Consider the following 20,390-nt stretch of genomic DNA (forward strand, 5'->3'; position numbering starts at 1 on the left):
CCCCGGGCGTGCGAGGCGGCGGGGAGCCCCGTACTCACCCCCGGCCCGCGGCGGGCGGCCAGCCGACTCCAGGCGGCGACGAAGTCGGGCGGCGGGGCTCGCCGGCTGCGGCAGAGCAGAGAGAACAGGGTCCCCAGGAGGAAGGCGGCCGCGGCGCAGCCCAGGTGCAGGCTGAGCCCGAGCAGGACGGTGCACGGCCCCGCGCCTCCCGCCGCCAGCCAGCAGCCGGGCCCCAGGCAGGAGAGGCACACGGCGGCGAGGGCGGCCACGGCCCCCGGCACTCGCCAGCCCCCGCCGCCGGGGGCCCCCGCCGCCGCCGCCGCCGCGTCCTCCCGGGGGTCCGGCCGCCGCTGGCCCGGGGCGCCCGGGGCGGAGCGGCCGCCAGTGGCCGCGGCCGGCGCGCGGTGGAGGCCGGCGCCGCTGCTGTCGGTGGCATCGGGGTGCATGCTGCTCGCTGCGCCGCTAAGGACACGCACATCTCCCGCCCTGCTGCCCCCCGGCGCTGCCCTGGACGGCGGCCTCCGCGCGGCGCCTCCTCCCCTCGCCGCTCCCGCCGCCGCCGCCGCCGCCGCCGCCCCGGAGGCACGGGCAGCCGGCGCTCATGCCCTCGCCGGCGGCCCCCGAGGAACGGCTCCAACAGACGCCGCCGAGCTCCTCCGAGCGAGCCCCGAGCGCCGCCACCCGGCGCCCGCCCCGCAGCCGGCCGGCCCGGCGCGCCCAGGTGGCCGGACCCTGCGGTGACTTAAGCCGCGGAAGCCCCGGGCGGGGCGGGGCGGGGCGGGGCGGGGCGGGGCGGGGCGGGGGCGGCCGGGGTGCGCGGCGGGCGGGGGCGGGGCGGGCGGGGCGGGGGCGGCCCGCTGAGTGGCAGGTGGGAGGCGCCCACCCGCGGGGGCGGGGACCCACGGGGAGGGGGCGCCACCAATCGCCGGGACGCTGCTCGGTCCTGCGCTCCGCCCCCCCGCCCCCGGGGGGCCGTCCCTGGTGGAAAATTTTGCCGCAGGTGTCAAGCGTTTGTAATTCTCCGGCTCAGGTGATCCCTTAATCCTCGCCCTCGGCTCTACGCCGACGAGCCACCGCCTCCCGCGCTTAGGGCTCCCCAAATTTCAGCTTTGCTGTCACCTGCTGTTTAGGTACAATAGGCAAACCCTTCCCGATCCTCACTTTTCCTACAGTTTCCCCGCAATAACCTTCCTTTTTCCCCCAGCCAGACGCCTCGGGGAAGGAATCCGACCGACGTGGAAGTGTAATGAAGCCTGCGGTTGCTAGTTAGGGAAAGGCCCCAAGAGCCGGCCTAGTGCCAGCGCGTGTCCACAGCTGCCACCATCACTGGGGCTCCAAGTCCCTGTATTGTTGTTATCAGTACAGATTAGTTATCACCTACGCAAGGGACAGTGGTCCGAATAGTTTTCAGAGGACGTATTTTCCTGTTCTATCATGATCCTATCATTAATATACAGATACTGTTCACTGAAAGGATGCTAATATGCTAAATACTAGTAATTACTACCAACACCAATAAAGCAGCAGCTGTATCTCTAATAGATGAAAAGAATTGTAAACGGAAATGAAGGAATTCTAAAGAGATTAATGATTTAAAAAGGCTGGGTGATAGGGCCAGTCAGGAATAGAAAGAAGAAAGGTAAGAAGTGAGTAGATGAGAGAAACAGAAGTAAAGGATACTGGGGGAAGCAAAAGGAAAGTCTCAGAACTCTCTTTGCGTAGCAATCCTGAGGAATTTCAACAGTTTAACAGCACTGTTGTTGTCCAATAAAATGAGTTATGTCCTGCTTCCCAGGGAGCATGGTGAAGAAAAGTAAGCATTAAAATGTATTTTCAAATTACTATGACTATACTGCTTTTCTAGAGGAAATCATCTGTGTCATTATTTGAACAACAAAAAAAATACAACGTGAGGTAAAATATTTGTTGGATATTTATTTTCTTGATTTTTATTATTTTTAATTCTCTTTTCTGTAATTGTTGTTTCATGAAGAATGATTTATATACAATGAGCCTTGCAATTTGATTTTTTATCTGACAGATATTTTTGCTTGTTTCAAGTTTTTATTTAAATTCCAGTTAGTTTTTCTTTTAAAACTTAAGTATTGGGGTGCCTGGATGGCCCAGTCCGTTGAGCCTCTCCCTTCCGCTGGGGTCATGATCTCGGGGTCCTGGGATCCAACTTCATTGGGATCTCTGCTCAGTGGGGCGTCTGCTTCTCCCTCTGCCTCTGCCCTTCCACCCTACTTGTGCTCTCTCTCTCAAATAAATAAATAAAATCTTAAAAATCAACAACAACAAAAAAACAATGAAGTATTAGCCAAAAGGTTATTATCCAAAAGAAGACATACTGGAAATATGATGTGTCAATTACCTATTGTTGCATAACAAGCTACCACCAAGTCATAACCATTTTATTTGCTTATGATTTTGCGGGTCAGTTGGGCAATTTTGCTCTTCTTGCCTGGGGTCACTAATGAAACTATGGTCTCCTGATGCATAGGCTGGGGCTGTTTGATCTATGGAGTCTCTGTTGAGATGGCTTGTCTCTGCTCCCTGTGTACTCACACTTCAAAAGGTCAGCTTGGCCTTCTTCACATGACAGTCTCAGGGATGCCATGTGCAAGTTCTTTCTACGCTTTTGCTTGCATTACATTCGCTAATGTCCCACTGGCTAAGGCAAATCATGTGGCCCAAGGGGTAATTAAACAGGGAGGGGTCTAGAATGGGCTTAAATAGAGGGAGGTATACTTCATTGGTTGTGTTATTTCAACAACCTACCACAATTAGCTTTGACAGAGTACACTAATCAGTTTTTTGTGGATCATCTGACAGCTCACCCAAATCAGTGGTATCCAATGACTTCTCACTGCAAAGATGTTCAAGTTCCTATTTGTTGTTCCTAGAATTGATAGTTCTTCATGATCTAATCCTATTTATCTATAAAATGAACAAAAGGACCTAGGGAAGGATGAGGGAAGGAAGACAGTACACAGCTATGTTTGTCAGTAAGGAGTTTGGTGATAAAGCTGTATCATCTAACTTTATTTTCAAGTTATGAAACAGTGAAAAAATTCTTTACTCTCTTAGATTTGATATCCAGTTATTATTGGGCAGCAGATTATAAAGAAGATAAATTGTGTTTACTTCTTATCTAATTTCTCCAAGATGCACGTGGGCCAAAAAACTTTTTGAACTGCTCTATGTGCTATTGTTTCATGATATATATTATGAGCAGAGTAAAATATAAAGTAGGCAGGGCACAATACTGATTAAATGTACTTGCATAAATTAGGAAAAGATCTTGAATATTTTCAGATTAACATTACATGTTTAGTGTTACATAAAGCTTTTATATACTACCCAAAACCAGTGTTTTGGGCAGCCTGGGTGGCTCAGTGGTTTAGCGCAGCCTTTGGCCCAGGGCATGATCCTGGGGACCTGGAATTGAGTCCCATGTTGGGCTCCCTGCATGGAGCCTGCTTCTCTCTCTATCTCTCTCTCTCATGAATAAATAAAATCTTTAAAAAAAAAAAAAGCCAATGTTTCTCATTTGACATTTATTCACTCTAGGAAAGAGACCATACCTATGGAAAGTAAAAATTAGTAATAGAGTATTAATGAGTCCTGAACAGGGTTGCACAGAGTAGGTCCTTAATAAATACTTTTGAATAATAAATCTGATAGTCTTCCATGATACTATATCTAGAATAACTAAATTGACCAAAAAAAGTCATAAAAATAATATCATTATTTATTTGTTTTTTTCGTAAACATTTATTTATTTATTTATTTATTTATTTATTTATTTATTTATTTATGATAGACATAGAGAGAGAGAGGCAGAGAAACTGGAGGAGGGAGAAGCAGGCTCCACGCTGGGAGCCCGATGTGGGACTCAATCCCGGGACTCCAGGTTCGCGCCCTGGGCCAAAGGCAGGCGCTAAACCGCTGAGCCACCCAGGGATCCCCTAATCTCATATTTTAATGGAAACTTCAATTTCTGGAAATCCTTTTAAAAGCATAGTTCCTCATTATAACGCTATAAAGAACATAAGGTAAGTATTACAATCCCATTTTCCAGATTAGGAAACAGTCTCAGTGAAGTTAAATGACTTGCTCAAAATCACACAGCTAGTAGATGGCGGACCTAAATTCTAGGATCCGCCTCCGTGATACCATCTTCAAAAACAATAGTTAAAAGTAATGTCAAAGAACAAACTGCTACAAATTTGTATTTGTATTATACAAATAATGTCCTTACAAAACTAATACAATTATAATAGCATCCATCCAGCTTTTATTTATTTTTTTAATCTTTATTTTTATTTATTTATTTATTTTTATTTATTTATGATAGTCACAGAGAGAGAGAGAGAGGCAGAGACACAGGCAGAGGGAGAAGCAGGCTCCATGCACCGGGAGCCCGATGTGGGATTTGATCCCAGGTCTCCAGGATCGCGCCCTGGGCCAAAGGCAGGCACCAAACCGCTGCGCCACCCAGGGATCCCCCATCCAGCTTTTAAATAGATATAATCTTCTGGAAGATATTGTGTGACTTCTATTCATTCTTTCATTCAGTCCAAAAATGTTAGTTAGGTACTTTGTTAGAAAACAATATAAAATATAGTCTCTGGGAGCACCCTGGTGGCTCAGTCAGTTAAGCCTCTGACTTGTGATTTCAGCTCATGTCATGATCTCAGGGTTGTGGGAATGAGCCCCACATCAGGCTGGCCCTTCAGCGAGATCTGCTTGAGATTCTCTTTCCCTCTGCCCCTTCTGTCTCTCTCAAACAAATAAACCTATCTTTAAAAAATATATATGGTCTCTGTCCTTGAAGAGCTCATATTCTAACTGGGGTGTGGGGGAAGCATAAAGCAATGTAATATATGTTAGTAAGGTATTACAAAGCTCAATGGTAACAAGAAGAGAGCTACCAATCCTGCTTGATGGAAGTTCAGGAAATTCAAATGTGAGTCTAAGTCATTTTGCTTTCTCAATTTCCACTAACAGCATTTAGGTATTTTGAAGTACCCCCCTCCCCGCCTTGGGTACTTAAAAAAAATATGAAACCTAACTACACTTAATTTAAATTTGGTTTTATAAACTTCAACCCAGGCAAGATTTCATCCTTCAAAACTTAATTCCTAAATTAAAAGAAAAATCCATTTGCTCATAACATAGTTTAGCATAGATGAAAAAACCTCCAGCTATTATGCAAAGGTCTTTAATAGCTCTCTGCAGAAATAGTCAAGCCTACGTTCTGTTTCAGGAGGTTTATGATAAGCGAGAAACAATTTTTAAAAAGGACCCAGGGGATATTATTTTCATCTTTTCTGATAAAAGAGTCCATATTCAATGAATTTGGGAAAAAGCTTTTTTTCACTTTTGATGACCCTCTATGACTAGAATTATGAAGAGGCATAAAGCAAATAAAATCTCTAAATCTCTGATCTGAAGAAGCTTATTTACAATCCATTTCATATGTTCATTGATTCATTTATTCAATATAGACTACTGAGGATGTGTTCTCTGCAGGAAAAGAAAGTCAGGGAAAAGGCAAATTTTCACATATTCATAGTCCAGGAAAAAAACAAAATTAAAGTTTAAAATATAAGATTATTTTATTTTTATCATTATAAAACATACACAAAATTTAGTATTTTAAGCATTTTAAGTGTACAGTTCAGGGCAGCCCGGTGGTGCAGCGGTTTAGCGCCACCTGCAGCCTGGGGTGTGATCCTGGAGACCCAGGATCGAGTCCCATGTCGGGCTCCCTGCATGGAGCCTGCTTCTCCCTCTGCCTGTGTCTCTGGCTCTCTCTCTCTCTATGAATAAATAAATAAAATCTTTAAGAAAAATTAAATGTACAGTTCAGTGGCATTAGGTACATTCACATTGTGTATATCCATCACCAATATCCATATCCAGATCGTTTTCATCATCCTATACCAAAACTCTGTATGCATTAAACAAGAACTCCCCCTTTCTTCTCCATCCCCCAGCCCATGGTAACCTCTGTTCTTTTCTTTTTCTTTTTTTCTTTTTTTTTTTTTTAAGGATTTCACTTTTAAGCCATCTCTACACCCAAGGCAGGGCTCAAACTCACAACCCTGAAATCAAAGTTGCATATTCCTCCAGCTGACCTAGTCTGGCACCACACTTTTAGCTTCTGTTACTATGACTTGTCTATTTTAGGTACTTCTTATTTATCAACTCATATTTGTCCCTTTTTGCCTGGCTTATTTCACTTAGCATAATGTTTTCAAGATTCATCCATGTTGTAGCATGATGTATCAGAACTTCATTCCTGTTTATGGCTAAATAATATTCCTGTATGAATATACATTTTCTTTGTCCATCTGTTGATAGACATTTAAGTTGTTTCCATCTTTCGGCTTTGGCGAATAATGCTACTACTAATATGAGTGTATAAATACCTTTTTGACACTTTGCTTTCAATTCTTTTGGGTACATACCCAGAAGTGAAATTGCTGGGTCATATGGTAGTTCTGTGTTCAATTTGAGGAACTGCTATAGTTTTCCACAGAAGTAGTACCATTTCACATTCTCACGAGCAATACACAAGGTTTCCAATCTCTCCACATTTTTGCCAATCTTTCTTATTTTCTGCCTTTTTATTATAGCCATCTTAATGTGTGTAAAGTGGTCTCATTTGTTTGCATCTCCCTAATGATTAGTAATGTTGAACATCTTTTCATACACTTCTTGGCTATTTGCATATATTCTTTGGAGAAATGTCTATTGAGACCCTTCATATAACCAACTTTTAAAAAAAGATTTTATTTATTTATTCATGAAAGACCCAGAGGAGAGAGAGAGGCAGAGACACAGGCAGAGGGAGAAGCAGGCTCCATGCAGGGATCCCGGGTCTCCAGGATCACGCCCTGGGCCAAAGGCAGATGCTGAACTGCTGACCCACCCAGGGAGTCCCCATACAACAAACTTTTGACCACAGAGTAGACAATCATCCCTGGGAAACGGTGCCAGCAGTTAAGCAGAATCTAGTAAAATCCTTTTAGCCTACAAAAAGAACAAAATGATTCTGAGTACCTGTTGGTAGTTACAAGCAAACAGTACACAATATATTGTCAAGAACAAAAAAGTCAATTCCTTAGTGACACTCCCTAGGATATGGATAAACCTTAGTTCCTATCTTTCTTTGTACTTTCATGTAAAAACTGTATTGAGTACCCATTGTATTAGTTTTCCATGGCTGCTATAACAGATTACTACAAACTCAGTGGTTTAAAACAACACAAACTTATTCTGTGTTCTGGAGGTCAGAAGTCTAAAATTAAGGTATGGACAGGGCTGCCATTTCTCCTGGAGGCTTCAAGGGAGAATACCTTTTCTCGCCTTTGTCGGCTTTCAAAGGCACCTGCTGTCCTTGGCTCAAGGCGTCTTGTATCACTCTGACCTCTTGCTTTTCTTAATTAAAAAAATTAAAAAAAAATCTACAGCTTTATTGATTTCTATATAACAGCATATAAATTTAGGATGTACATGATCTAGGTAAACATAACATGTACACCACAGTAAGTCTAATGAACGTCCATCACCCTACAGTTACAGTTTTTCCCCTAGTGCTGGGAACTTTTGGTTTTGGGGTTTGTTTGTTTTTGAAAGAGAGAGAAAGTGAGAGAGGGGCAGAGGGAGGAGGAGTTAGAGAGAATCCTAAGCGGAGGCTTCCACTCTCGGCGCACAGAGCCTCCCCGGGGCTCCACCTCATGACCCTGGGATCCTGACCTGAGACCAAGTCCTGAGTCGGAGGCGGGGGGGAGGGATGGGGGAGGGGGGGGGGAGGGATGGGGGAGGGGAGGGGAGGGTGCTTAACCGGCCGAGCCACCCAGGCGCCCCCCCGCCGCCCAGAGCCTTATCGCATCTCCAGTATTAAGGTTCACTTTGTTGCCTTAACCACCCACCTCCTTTGCCAGGGGTCGGAGGACTAGGGTGTGACCGGCTCGTGGATCCGATCTTTGCTGACAGAACCACAGTCACAGCCGCCCCGCTCACTAGTGTCGTGGTTTGGGGGAAGGAATCACCAGCTGCTGAACGCCAGTGTCCCGGGCCCCCGTCACTGCCCTAGTGGCGGGGACCGTCGCAGGAAGGCGTGGACGGTGCCCTGGGCATCCGAGGGCCCGGGGGCCCGCTTCTCCGCGCGACCCCACCCGCCCCGGCGTCGCCGGCCTCCGCCTTCCGCTCCCGGCCCGCCGCAGGCGCTCCAGGCCGCCGGCAGCCCCCCGCGCTCTATGACGCCCGCCGCGCGGAGCCCACGGAGCCGCACCGAGCCGGCGCGCCAGGCCCCCGCGCCCTCTGCGCCCGGCTCTCCCGCTCCGCTCTCCCCGCCCCCGGAAGCCCGAGCCCGGCGCCGCTGGGAGCCGCGTGCAGAGACTGAGTGCGCCTGCGCCTGCGCCTGCGCGTGCGCCTGGAACGCTGCGGGCGGCGCGCGAGGAGGCGGCGGCGGCGGCCGCTGCGCCCAGGTAAGCGGCGCGCGAGCAACCCCCCGGGGCCCGCCCGCCCGCGCCGCGCCCGCCGCCACCCTCGCCTGCTTCGGGATCCGTTTCCCCTTCTCCGGAGCCCAGCGGCGGCGGGCACTCGGGGTCGGTATGAGGAAGCCCGCGCGGGAGGTGAGGGAGGCGGGCGGGACCCCAGCCCCTGGCTCCGCCCGCTGTGAGGCCCAGTCAGCGCGCCGGGGGCGGCGGGGAGTGGGGGCGGGTGTGAGTGACCACCCGAGGCGGCGGAGCCCGCGGCCGAGGGTGGGGTCCCGGGCTGTGGGGCCGCCCGCAGCCCCTGCCGCCGCCGCGGGACCCGCCCGGCCTACCCCGGGATGCGTTCCCGCAGGGCCTGCGGCCGGGGTCGGGCCGGGGTCAGGAGGTGGTGGCGCCGCCGCGTCCGCGGACTTGACTCGTGACCTCGACCTCGGGTGTGTGTGTGTGTGTGTGTGTGTGTGTGTAGCTGGGGGTGGTGATGGGGACGAGGACAGGACGAGGTGGTGGACCGACCCTCGACTCAAGTTCCTGAGAAAACGTGTATTTTGGGCCCAGATTTCCGGGTACCCAACCAGTTACCTTGTTCGAACCGTATTATGCGCCTGATTACAGAAGTGATGCAGTGTCACTGTAATGGACTGACAGTTTAAAAAAAAAAAAAAAGCCAGAGTCTTATTTGTGTGTTACCCCCGGTGTATCATAAAAAAGCGTTAGTGTTTCTGTTGCTGGCTGTGCAGGAGCTCTCCAAACGGTGAGTGTCCAAGGGCCGCCGGGGCAGCTTTGACAAATACCCGTTTTCGTCGAGCCCCCAGAAGGGTTCTTAAAGGAACTACCGCTTAGTGTTTACCGTTTCCCAATAGGTTGTGAAGAGAATCTTTACGCTCTTATTAAGTCCCTATTTTTATTTTCCAGTGTGAATTGGATCTCACTGACTTTGAAATAATTATCAGAAGGGTTGCTTTAGTGGATGGGATCGTTGGATAATTTTTTCCTAAGTTGGGTTAAAGCACTGGGGTGCATAAATATTTAGAATAACCCTGTCTGTCGGATAGTATGCCTGAAACGTCTCCCAGGTGTTAGGCACCACAGGAGAAGTGGGTCCTTAACAACTGTTGAGGACTACACAAACCATGTAAATACAGATAAGGGGATAGCTAATTCTGGTGAGGGTGGGAGTGGGGGGTCGGTGGGGGACAGTTGTGGGAAGCTGTCAAAGAAACTAGCTCAGGAAAAAGCAGTGATTTTTCTGCTTACATAGCGCAAAGAGTAGAACCAGAGTTCAGTCTCTCTGAACGCCAAACTCCTGAACTCCAAACTCCTGCATCAGGTAAACATTCTTTGAGTGTCTAGTATTTGTCAGATCCTACTTTAGGCACTGGGGATATGAAGATGAGCAAGATCCCAGGAGTTCCAGTTGGTGAGGAGATTAGGCACAAAACCGTTCACTCTGAAAAATGGATTTCAAAGAAAGGATGTGAAATCATTTGGTTTACAAATAGTCAAATCCCAACAGGGATTTAGACCTAGTTTGTAAAATGTTATGCTTGGGAAATCTTATCCTCCTAATGCGTGAACTCCCTCTCTAGCATCCCAGCAAGTGGACATTCAGTTTTTGCCCCAACATGAGGAAGTAGCCCCATTCCGTTTTGTTCAATTCTCATGTTAATTTAAGAACAGCCTTCATATATGTTGTATCTGTTGATGCAAGTTCTACCTCTGGAACTACAAATAACAGTTCTAATTTTTTTTTTTTTTTTGTATCACAATCCTTTGAATATCTGAGTACACCCTTTTTTTTTAGCCATTACTTTTGCTATGAATGCCTCGAATCTCTTGTTCTATAAATGAATCCCTTGTTCTGTAAACCATTGGTCATGACTTAGATTCTAGACTCTTCACCGTAACACCTAGAACTAAATGCTTCATTCAAGAAGTAGTTTGACTAAGCTGATGTTACCTTAAGACAGCATATTGCTATCCTGGTGTGACTTAAGAGCATTTTAATCTTTTGATTTTTAAGCCATGCTTTTGCTACTTGGTAAGCCCTGAGTCTTTTTTTCAGTGAACCTTCTTTTAAGCGGGGATCCTCAGTGCACCTTCCCTCCTCACTTTCCCTCATTCCATGTCTGCACTATTATTGTATTATTATTTAGCTTTTTCAGAGTATACCTCCCCATTTAGGTTCTTGGCATATCTTCCTCTGCTTGTTTCAATATAGGGTAATCAGACTGCTTGCTGACTGGATTCAAATCCTGACTCTACTGCTTTCTAGCCATGTGGTCGTGAATATAGTAAACCTCTGCTTCACTTTCTTTGTCTCTAACTTCAAAGTTGTTACCAGTAAACGAGTTGATCAGTGAAAAAGTGCTTAGAAAAGTGCTTGGCACATAATAAAATCTATATGAATGTTAGCTGCTTTTCCATTTATCCAGAACCTTTTGAATTCTTATTTTAAACTGTCCATCTTTTTTTTTTTTTTAATTCACAAATTTGTTAAAGCTTGAAGTCATAAGGGGCATACTTGATATAAACTACTTTGTCAAGCCATTAAATTGCTGGTCTTAACCCTAATGTAAGGGTGTAAGATTTTTCCTTTGAGGATTGTTGTGGAATTGTGATGGTATGGGAAGGGTATTAGCTCTCACTTGCATTATTTTGCTGCACTATCATAGGGAACTTTACATAGATCTCACTCAAGGTTATCAGGGATCACAAAATTTGCCTTGATATGCCAAATAAAGAGGAGTCATGCTGGAAACATTTCAAGTTTAGTGACTTCCAGAGTTGTTACTCTCCGTGTCAGAAATACTTTTGGAATTCACTGCTCCCTTTGGAAAGGGGTTTTGGTCACAGACACAGCTTAGGATGGAGAAGGTCGTAAGTTAATTCAAAGTTCAGAATTCTTGGGGATCCCTGGGTGGCTCAGCGGTTTCGCGCCTGCCTTTGGCCCAGGGCGTGATCCTGGGGTCCCGGGATCGAGTCTCGTGTCGGGTTCCCAGCATGGAGCCTGCTTCTCCCTCTGCCTGTGTCTCTGCCTCTCTCTCTCTCTCTCTCTCTGGCTATCATAAATAAATAAAAAAAAATTAAAAAAAAAAGTTCCGAATTCTTGCTACCTAGGTTAACACTTTTTAATTTACTAAGGGCCCCTGGTTTATTTAATTTGTGATGCCAGTGAGGTTTCTTCCAAATTAATTTGTTAGAGAAAAACTGCTACATAGTAGATAAATCCCAGCATATTTGGCATTCACTAGCGTTTCTATCTAATTTTAACTGTTGAGACCATCTTTTTGCAAAGACCTATTCCTAAAACAGTTCTGCTAAACATACTGCTAAACAGGTCCCATTCTCCTTTAAAAATCCCAATGATAAGATCTTGTTATCTTGCTGACAGTTTACTATCAGATAAATAATAGATATCACAACAATGTATGGATATCACAGCAGTGACTTCAAAAAAACCAGATGTTAGTTAAGGACTTTACTTTGAAGCAGTGATTAATAACGTGATTAGGATGTTTTGAAAGAGGTGTTTTGTTTTTAAGATTTTATTTATTCATGAGGGACACAAAGGGGCAGGAGACACAGGCAGAGGGAGAGGCAGGCTCCATGCAGGGAGCCTGATGGGGGACTCTATCCCGGGACTCCAGGATCACGCCCTGAGCCAAAGGCAGATGCTCAACCACTGAGCCACCCAGGCATCTCTGAAAGAGTGATTTTTAAAACCGACTAGGGAAATTTATGCTCTGGGCTATGCCGTGAAACCATTTGTTTTTAAAATTTGAGGAAACTAGGTCCAGTGTGGGGCTCCAACTCGACAACCCTGAGATCAAGAGTCACATGCCCTACGTGTTGAGCCAACCAGGTGCCCCTCAGTCATACTCTAAGTCTGTGGTGACCCCTGATCACAGGCCTCTGCCCTCTGGATATTCAGCTTTATTTTGCCCCCTTGTGGGCTTCCTCAACCTCATTCCTCCTCTCCCCTCACAGACTTGTACTCTTAGTTGTTTAATGGTGTCCTTCCAGTTCATGCTATGTTAACTCTGTGCCCATGAGGAATTCAGTAGCATATATTTTAAGTTTCATGTAATTGTTCATTTAATTCTGCTCTTTTAGTAAACATTTTTGTAGATCTCAGCTTATCCTTTTTGATGTATCCTATGCAACATTTTGCTTATCCATTTTCCTCTTGCTAGGTGTTGAATTTTTTTCTAACTCATTGCTGTTACAAACAGTAGTGCTGTGATGAACATCCCTGTGTATGTGCCCAGAAACATAATTGGGAAGTGGCAGAACCGAGTTTGAGCCTGAGTGTATCGGACTCTGTTCATTCTTTTCCATTGTGCATCCTCCCAGTTATCACTTACTTGCTTAATTTATTTGCAGGAAGCTATTATAATAACAGTAATGGAAATACTAAAAAATGCAGTGGGACCATTGGTTTTCTTCTAACAGGTCAACTTAATTTTGCTCTTTTCCCCCATAGTTTTTGTTTAAATGTGTACATTGTATTAATAATCCAGTATGGATTACAGTTTTGTACTGTGCAGTTTTCATGCTGACATGGCACCTGAATCGGGGTCCACAGACTTTTTCAGTAAAGGGTCAGTGGTTAAATATTTTAGGCTCTGTGGGCTGTATGATCCCTGTCACAGCTACTCAATTCTGCAGCTACAGTGTAATAGCTGTCAGTGACGATACCTAAACCTGTGGCTATGTTCCAGTAAAACTTTATTTATAAGAATAAATGGTAGCCAAATTTGGCTCATGCACAGTAGTTTGGTAACCCCTGATATAAATAATTATTTTAATAGACTTATAATATTCTTCTGTTAAAAAGTTTTTTCAGGGCAGCCCGGGTGGCTCAGTGGTTTAGTGCCTACCTTCAGCCCAGAGTGTGATCCTGGAGACCCAGGATCGAGTCCCTCATCGGGCTCCCTGCATGGAGCCTGCTTCTCCCTCTGCCTGTGTCTCTGCCTCTCTCTCTGTGTGTCAAATAAATAAATAAATAAATAAATAAATAAATAAATAAATAAATTCTTTAAAAAAAAGTGTTTGAATTTTGAAACCCATTTGTTCTTTGATTAATCCTCACTTAGCTTAAATTTCCCTGAATATTGTATACCATTTGCAGACTTGCAAATGTAATTTGTAATTAACAGCACAATTACAATTTTAGCATATTTGATTTTCTTAAATGCCTTGAATACCTGACAAGGAATACACGTATCTAATAAAAGAAGTCTAACTTAGCACTTAGACATTTTTAATAAATCTAGTCTTAATTTACTAATTTCATTAACCAGATTCCCTTAAGCATTTATTTATTTTTTTGTTTTTTAAAGATTTTATTTATTTATTCATGAGAGACAGAGAAAGAGAGGCAGAGACACAGGCAGAGGGAGGAGCAGGCTCCATGCAGGGAGCCTGACATGGGACTTGATCCCGGGTCTCCAGGATCATGCCCTGGACTGAAGGCAGCACTAAACAGCCGAGCCACCTGGGCTGCCCTTCCTTAAGCATTTAAAAGTTGATTGTGAATAGTTAAATTTTTATGTTTAATATGTCAGAATCTCTTAAATTCTTTAAAGGCAAAAAAGCTACCCAGTGATAATAAAATGTATTACCACCCTTATTTCTAATCCATCTTATTAATCTGTTGCATTAGTGTTAATAGTATAAGTTTCGCTGGTTTTTAAATCACGTTTGTACTTGTTTTTATAGGTTGCAGGATCACTTTATCAATTAAAGGCTCCAGAGTATCATGATTGATTTAGAATACAGATTACATAATCTTTTGTTGTTTGGTTTGATATAATAGAATTAATCATAATTTGAATGTACTGAATGCATAATTGGATTGTTAGCTATATATTATTAGAAATTCCTTTAACGTATCTCATATTATTTGCCCTCTTGAATATCATTATGGACTAATAGCTTTCCACAGAAGTACTTTTTCATTTTTAAGTATATTTTGTGTGTTTTGTTTTGCAGTACTAAATTGTCTGACTTGTATGGTGGAAGCCCCTTTAAATTGGGGCCTTTGTTGTATTACCACTATATCAAGCATATTTGAATATTGTGCCTTCTGGTAACAGTAAGATACCTTAGGCCCTTGTTTTTCTTTACCTCCAGAAATAGAATCAGCTGCCTTCCAAGTCATTATGTTTTTTTGATTGTTGTTGTTGTTTTTTTTTTTTTTTTTTTTTGGTGGAGAATAGTATTAAAGGTCAAATTCTAAATTCAGGATGGCTTAACTGATTTGGGGATGTTTTAACATTATCTCTTCTTATTCTAAATCCTAACTGTACTTATAGAAGGCAGATTTTCCTTAGGGTTCACCTAGGTGTATGCATATTTAATTAGATACACATTTGTGGTATGCTTGCCTTGAGTACTCTTGTGAGCTGAACTATTAGATATGTTTCAAATCACTGATACAATTTATTATTACATGTTTCTCTATAATCAAACTTCTCAGTTTGGGATATGCAATTACTGTAAAAAGTGAGAAGTATTGGGAAATTATTCTTTAGTTTAACGGTAACACTGGCCTCTTTTTCAGATATATTTTTACCATCATGGATCGGTTTGGAGATATATCAGAAGGTGAAGTGGACCATTCCTTCTTTGATAGTGACTTTGAAGAAACAAAGAAATGTGAAAGTAAGTCAGTTTTTGATAAGCAAAATGATGAGCAAGAAGAGAGAATAGATAAAGCTACAGAAAATGAAAACTTGAAATTTGGAATACAAAGAAAGGAAAATGAAATAAAGGAGAAAATTCTCCCAGAAGAACACCCTATAGAAGATGATAATACGCGAACCAGAAATCCTTTATCGTTGACCACTTCAAGATCAAAAAAATTGTGGGATGCTACAATAGGGCATAAAATACACTTACCCACTCCAAGTAGAATTCCCAAAATTATAAAAGAAGGTGAAGATGATTATTATACAGATGGAGAGGAAAGCAGTGATGATGGGAAAAATCACATCAGATCCAAGTCTGCTAAACCATCTAATAACTTTAAAAAAAACATAGGTAAAAAGTATTCCAAAAGTAATTCATCATCCTCCTCTTCCTCTTTGTCCTCCTCATCTTCAAGTTCAGGTACAGATTGTTCAGATGCAGGGTCTGATATCTGTATTTCTGATTCATCTCCATCAATAAAGAAACATCTATCTGGTGTAACCCACTTGTCACCAAAACAGAAATATAAAACAGGAATGAAATCGACAGGAACACAGCCTTCAAGTACTAAACCAAAAGTCAGTGACTACCCTGAGGAATCTGAAGATACTGTGACAGATGTCACTCCTCTGTCAACTCCAGACATCAGCCCGGTTCAGTCTTTTGAACTGGGAACATCAAATGATCAAAAAGTAAAAGTTAAAAGGCAAGAAAACGTGAGTCAAGAAGTATATGGAAATGTTGAGGATTTAAAAAATAATTCAAAATCTTTGAAATCAACCAAAAAAGGGCAAGAAAAACATGGGCCTGATCTCACTTCAGAATCTTCAGGGTTAGATTCCAATTTAGACCACAGATATAAACAAAAAGCCTTACATGACACAATGGACCTCAATCATCTTTTGAAAGGTAATTTTCTTTTCTTTTTAAAAGCTGTATATATTTGAACTTAAATATTCAACTTTATGGTATATTGAGCTTAAATATCAAATGCTATGAGTTTGGATTGATTTTTCTATTAGCTGTATTTTATTGTTTGAGATAAATGATGTAGTAACTTTACCAGATACCCTATTTTACCTTAAAAATATCTGGAATATTGTTACTTATAATATTGAAAAGCTAATTAACTAGGACTAGAAACTACTTCACCATAATTTTATTTTAGTGTCTTACAAAGTCATGAAGTCTAGAGGGACCAGATAACATAAATGAGAGAAGTAGAGCCAGATGTTTTTCATATATGAGAGATGTGGGCAGAAGATATATTTTACTTACTTCTTAAAGAAAGACAACAGCACTAAAGTTAAAAATAACCTGAACTGTTGTCTTCATATTAGAGAAAGTGGCAAGAATGCTGGCAAATGAAATTTCAGAACAAATTCTAAGGAAAGTTAAAGGTTAAAGAGGATTACTTGAAAATAATTAGCAAGCTATGAAATAATAGAATTCAAGTCTCAGTTTCTTCAAGATACAGTTGTTTTTGAAGTGTAATTGACAGAGTATTCTGTTGGTTTCAGGTATATATAACCGTGATTTGATACTTTTATATATAATTAAAAGATCCCCATGATAAGGCTAGTTACCATCTGTCACCATACAAAATTATTACAATATTGACTGTATTCCTTGTGCTGTACATTACATCCCTGTGACTTAATTTATTTTATAACTCGAACTTTGTACCTCTTAATCCTCTTCACCTATTTCATCACCCTTCCCCCCCTCTGGTCAACAGCAGTTTGTTTCCTATATCTGTGAGTCTGTTTTGTTTGTTCATTTGTTTTGATTTTTAGGCTCCAGATATGAGGGAAAGACAAATATGGTATGTTTGTCTGCATCTTACTTATTTCACTTAGCATCATACCCTCTAGGTCCATGTTGCCACAAATGATAAGATCTTTTTGATGACTGAATAATATTCCATTGTATATATACACATCTTTATGCATTCATCTGTTGATGGATACTTAGATTGCTTCTATATCTTGGTTATAGTAAATAATGCTGCAGTGAACATAGGGGTGCATGTATCTCTTCAAATTGGTGTTTTCATTTTCTTTGGATAAATACCCAAAAGTAGATTGCTGGATCATATGGCATTCCTGTTTTTAATTTTTTGAGGAACTTTCATTCTGTTTTCTGTAGTGGCTGCACCATTTACATTCCCAACAGTATAAGAAGATTCCCTTTTTTTCTATATCCTCACCAATACCTGCTGTATTTTTGTGTTGTTGATATTAGCCATTCAGATAGGTGTGAGGTGATACTTCTTTGTGTTTTGATTTGTGTTTCCTTGAGGATTATGTTAAGCATCTTTTAAAGTCTGATGCTCTACCGACTGAGCTATCCGGGCTCTTTAAGCATCTTTTAATGTACCTGTTGGTCATCTTTGTTTGGTCAACTTCAGAAAAATGTCTATTCAGGTCTCTGCCTTTGTTTTTAATTAAAGTACTAATAACTGTTACTAGTTTCAATTGTACAATGTAATGATTCAACAATTCTTTTTTTTTTAAGATTTTATTTATTTATTCATGAGATAGAGAGGGGCAGAGACACAGGCAGAGGGAGAAGCAGGCCCCCCACAGGGAGCCCAACGTGGGACTCGATCCTGGATCCCTAGGATCAGGCTCTGGGCCGAAGGCAGGTGCTAAACCGCTGAGCCACCCAGGCTGCCCATGATTCAGCAGTTCTATACAGTACTCAGTGTTCTTCATGACAAGTGTATTCTTAATCCCGTTTAGTTATTTCACTCATCCCCCTACCCACCTCCCCTCTGGCAACCACCAGTTTGTTTTCTGTATTTAAGAGTCCTTTTTTTTGTTGTTGTTGGTCTCTTTTTGTCTTTGTTTGATTTCACTCACGTGGAATTTTAGAAACCATACAACGTTTGTCTTTCTCTGACTTATTTCTTATCATTATACCCTCTAGGTCCATCCAAGTTGTTGCAAATGACAAGATCTCATTTGTTTTTATGGCTGAGTAATATTCCATTGTACATATATGGCACATCTTCTTTATTCATCTATTATGGGCACTTGGGTTGCTGTAAATAATCAGTAAACATAGGGGTGCATGTATCTTTTCAAATTAGTGTGTGTTTGTTTGTTTTTAAGTAGATTCCACACCCAGCATGGAGCCCAATGCTGGGCTTGAACTCATGATCCTGACTGAGATCAAGACCTGAGCTGAGGGGCACTTGGATGGCTCAATGGTTGAGTGTCTGCCCTTGGCTCAGGTTGTGATCCCAGGGTCCTTGGATCAGGTCCAGGATCAGGCTCCCCGTGGGAATAATAAATAAATAAAATCTTAAAAAAAAAAAAAAAAAAAGACCTGAGCTGAGATCAAGATTTGGAAGTTTGACTGATCCACCCAGGCACCCCATGAATTCGTGTTTTTTTATTTCTTTGATAAATACTTAGTAGTGGAATTACTAGATTATATGCTATTTCTATTTTCAATTTTTTGAGGAACCTCCTACTGTTTCCTACATTGGCTACACCAGTTTGCATCCCCATCAACACTGCATGAGGGATTCTTTTTCTCCACGTCCTCATCCAACACTTGTTATTTCTTGTCTTTTTGATTTTTGCCATTCTGACAGGTATGAGGTATAATATTTCATTGTGATCTGCTTAGCTCCGCTGCCCATTTATTAATCAGGTTATTTTTTGATAGTTTTTGAAAGTATAAGTTCTTTATGTATTTTGGATATTAACTCCTTATCAGATGTATGATCCAAATATCTTCTCCCATTCAGTAGATTGCCTTTTCATTTTGTTGATGATTTTCTCCACTGCAAAATCTTCTTAGTTTGATATAATCCTATTTGTTTATTTTAGCTTTTATTACCCTTCCCTGAGGTGACTTGTCCAAAAACTATTGCAAAGACTGATGTCAGAGAGCTTATTCCTATGTTTTCTTCTAGGAGTTTATGGTTTCAGATCTTACATTCAAATCTTTAATCCATTTTGAGTTTATTTTTGGATGTGTTTTGAGATGGTCCAGTTTCATTTTTTTGCATGTAACTGTCCAGTTTTTCTAACACTATTTATTGAAGAGATTGTCTTTACCCCATTGTATAATCTTGTGTTCTTTGTCGTAGATATGTGCTTATTTCTGGGCTCTCTGTTCTATTCCCTTGATCTGTGTGTCTGTTTTTGTGCCAGTCCATACTGTTTTGATTACTATAGCTTTGTAGTATAGTTTGAAATGGGGAAGTGTAATACCTCATTTTTAAAATTCTTTCTCAATATTGTTTTTGCTATTTGGGGCCTTTTGTTATTTCATACAAATTTTAGGATGCTTTGTTCCAGCTCTGTGAAAAATGTCATTGGTATTTTGATGGGGAGTGCACTGAATCTATAGATTATTTTGGGTAGTATGACATTTTAAGAATATTAATCTTCTGGGATCCCTGGGTGGCGCAGCGGTTTGGCGCCTGCCTTTGGCCCAGGGCGTGATCCTGGAGACCCGGGATCGAATCCCACGTCGGGCTCCGGTGCATGGAGCCTGCTTCTCCCTCTGCCTGTGTCTCTGCTCTCTCTCTCTCTCTCTCTCACTGTGTGCCTATCATAAATAAAAAATAAAAAAATTAAAAAAAAAAGAATATTAATCTTCTAATCCATGAACATCACATATCTTGTCATATAATTTTTTTAATTAGAAAAAATCTTTATTGCTGTATTTCCATATCAATTTATTATTTTTGACATATCAATTTATTATTTAGTGAGAAAGAAACTATTTTTTCCAGATGAAATAAAAACAACTTGAAACTTTATCTTTACACTAGTTAATATAATTGTAAATGCTAGGTTTGCAGGTTAGGGCAGTTGAAGATAACATTTTTAGACTGTAAATAGTATTCTTTGTATGAAATGCAATTGAAAGAATAAGTCTTTAGGTACATAATTTACATATGGTGGTAATGTAGGAGTAAGGACAAATCCCTTGTGTAATCAGATGATTCACAGATGGATAAAATATTTTGGAGGCGTTTGCACTTGTCCCCTTTTTGTAGATTTTTTCTTTGCTCTAATTGTACCCATTGATTGTTTAGTGTGTCTGAAAAATCAGGTTCTTGGAATTGGCCATCACCATCTGGTTGTTAACCTTCCATTCAGTCTCTTAAAACTTATAGGATTGAGTTTTTTTATTCTTGCCCCTTTGTTGCTTCTCCTA

The 20,390-nt window shown here is 42.1% G+C and overlaps 2 protein-coding genes across 7 annotated transcripts in view; one reads left to right on the plus strand and one right to left on the minus strand.

Annotated features, from left to right (window-relative positions):
- SNX25 (sorting nexin 25) overlaps positions 1-8,184 on the minus strand; it is a 142,967-nt gene extending 134,783 nt beyond the window's left edge. For 3 of the 4 annotated variants that reach the window (XR_005371628.1, XR_005371629.1, XM_038560391.1), the window contains exon 1: positions 39-446. Coding sequence is in view for 1 of the 4 variants with exons in the window: in XM_038560391.1 (XP_038416319.1) it covers positions 39-446 (408 nt within the window). In the remaining 3 variants the exon portion in view is untranslated. Of the gene's footprint in view, positions 1-38; positions 447-7,946 lie in introns of those variants that run through there. The other variant, XM_038560394.1, reaches the window with a different exon arrangement.
- A 265-nt stretch (positions 8,185-8,449) lies between these two features.
- CFAP97 (cilia and flagella associated protein 97) overlaps positions 8,450-20,390 on the plus strand; it is a 35,925-nt gene continuing 23,984 nt past the window's right edge. Inside the window, exons 1-2 of one of the 3 annotated variants that reach the window (XM_038560398.1) lie at positions 8,450-8,504; positions 15,079-16,115. In XM_038560398.1, the coding sequence (XP_038416326.1) occupies positions 15,095-16,115 (1,021 nt within the window). In that variant the 5' untranslated portion in view covers positions 8,450-8,504; positions 15,079-15,094. The other 2 variants (XM_038560397.1, XM_038560399.1) reach the window with 2 other exon arrangements.

This window comes from Canis lupus, chromosome 16 (assembly GCF_011100685.1).
Source record: "Canis lupus familiaris isolate Mischka breed German Shepherd chromosome 16, alternate assembly UU_Cfam_GSD_1.0, whole genome shotgun sequence".
NCBI lineage: Eukaryota > Metazoa > Chordata > Mammalia > Carnivora > Canidae > Canis > Canis lupus.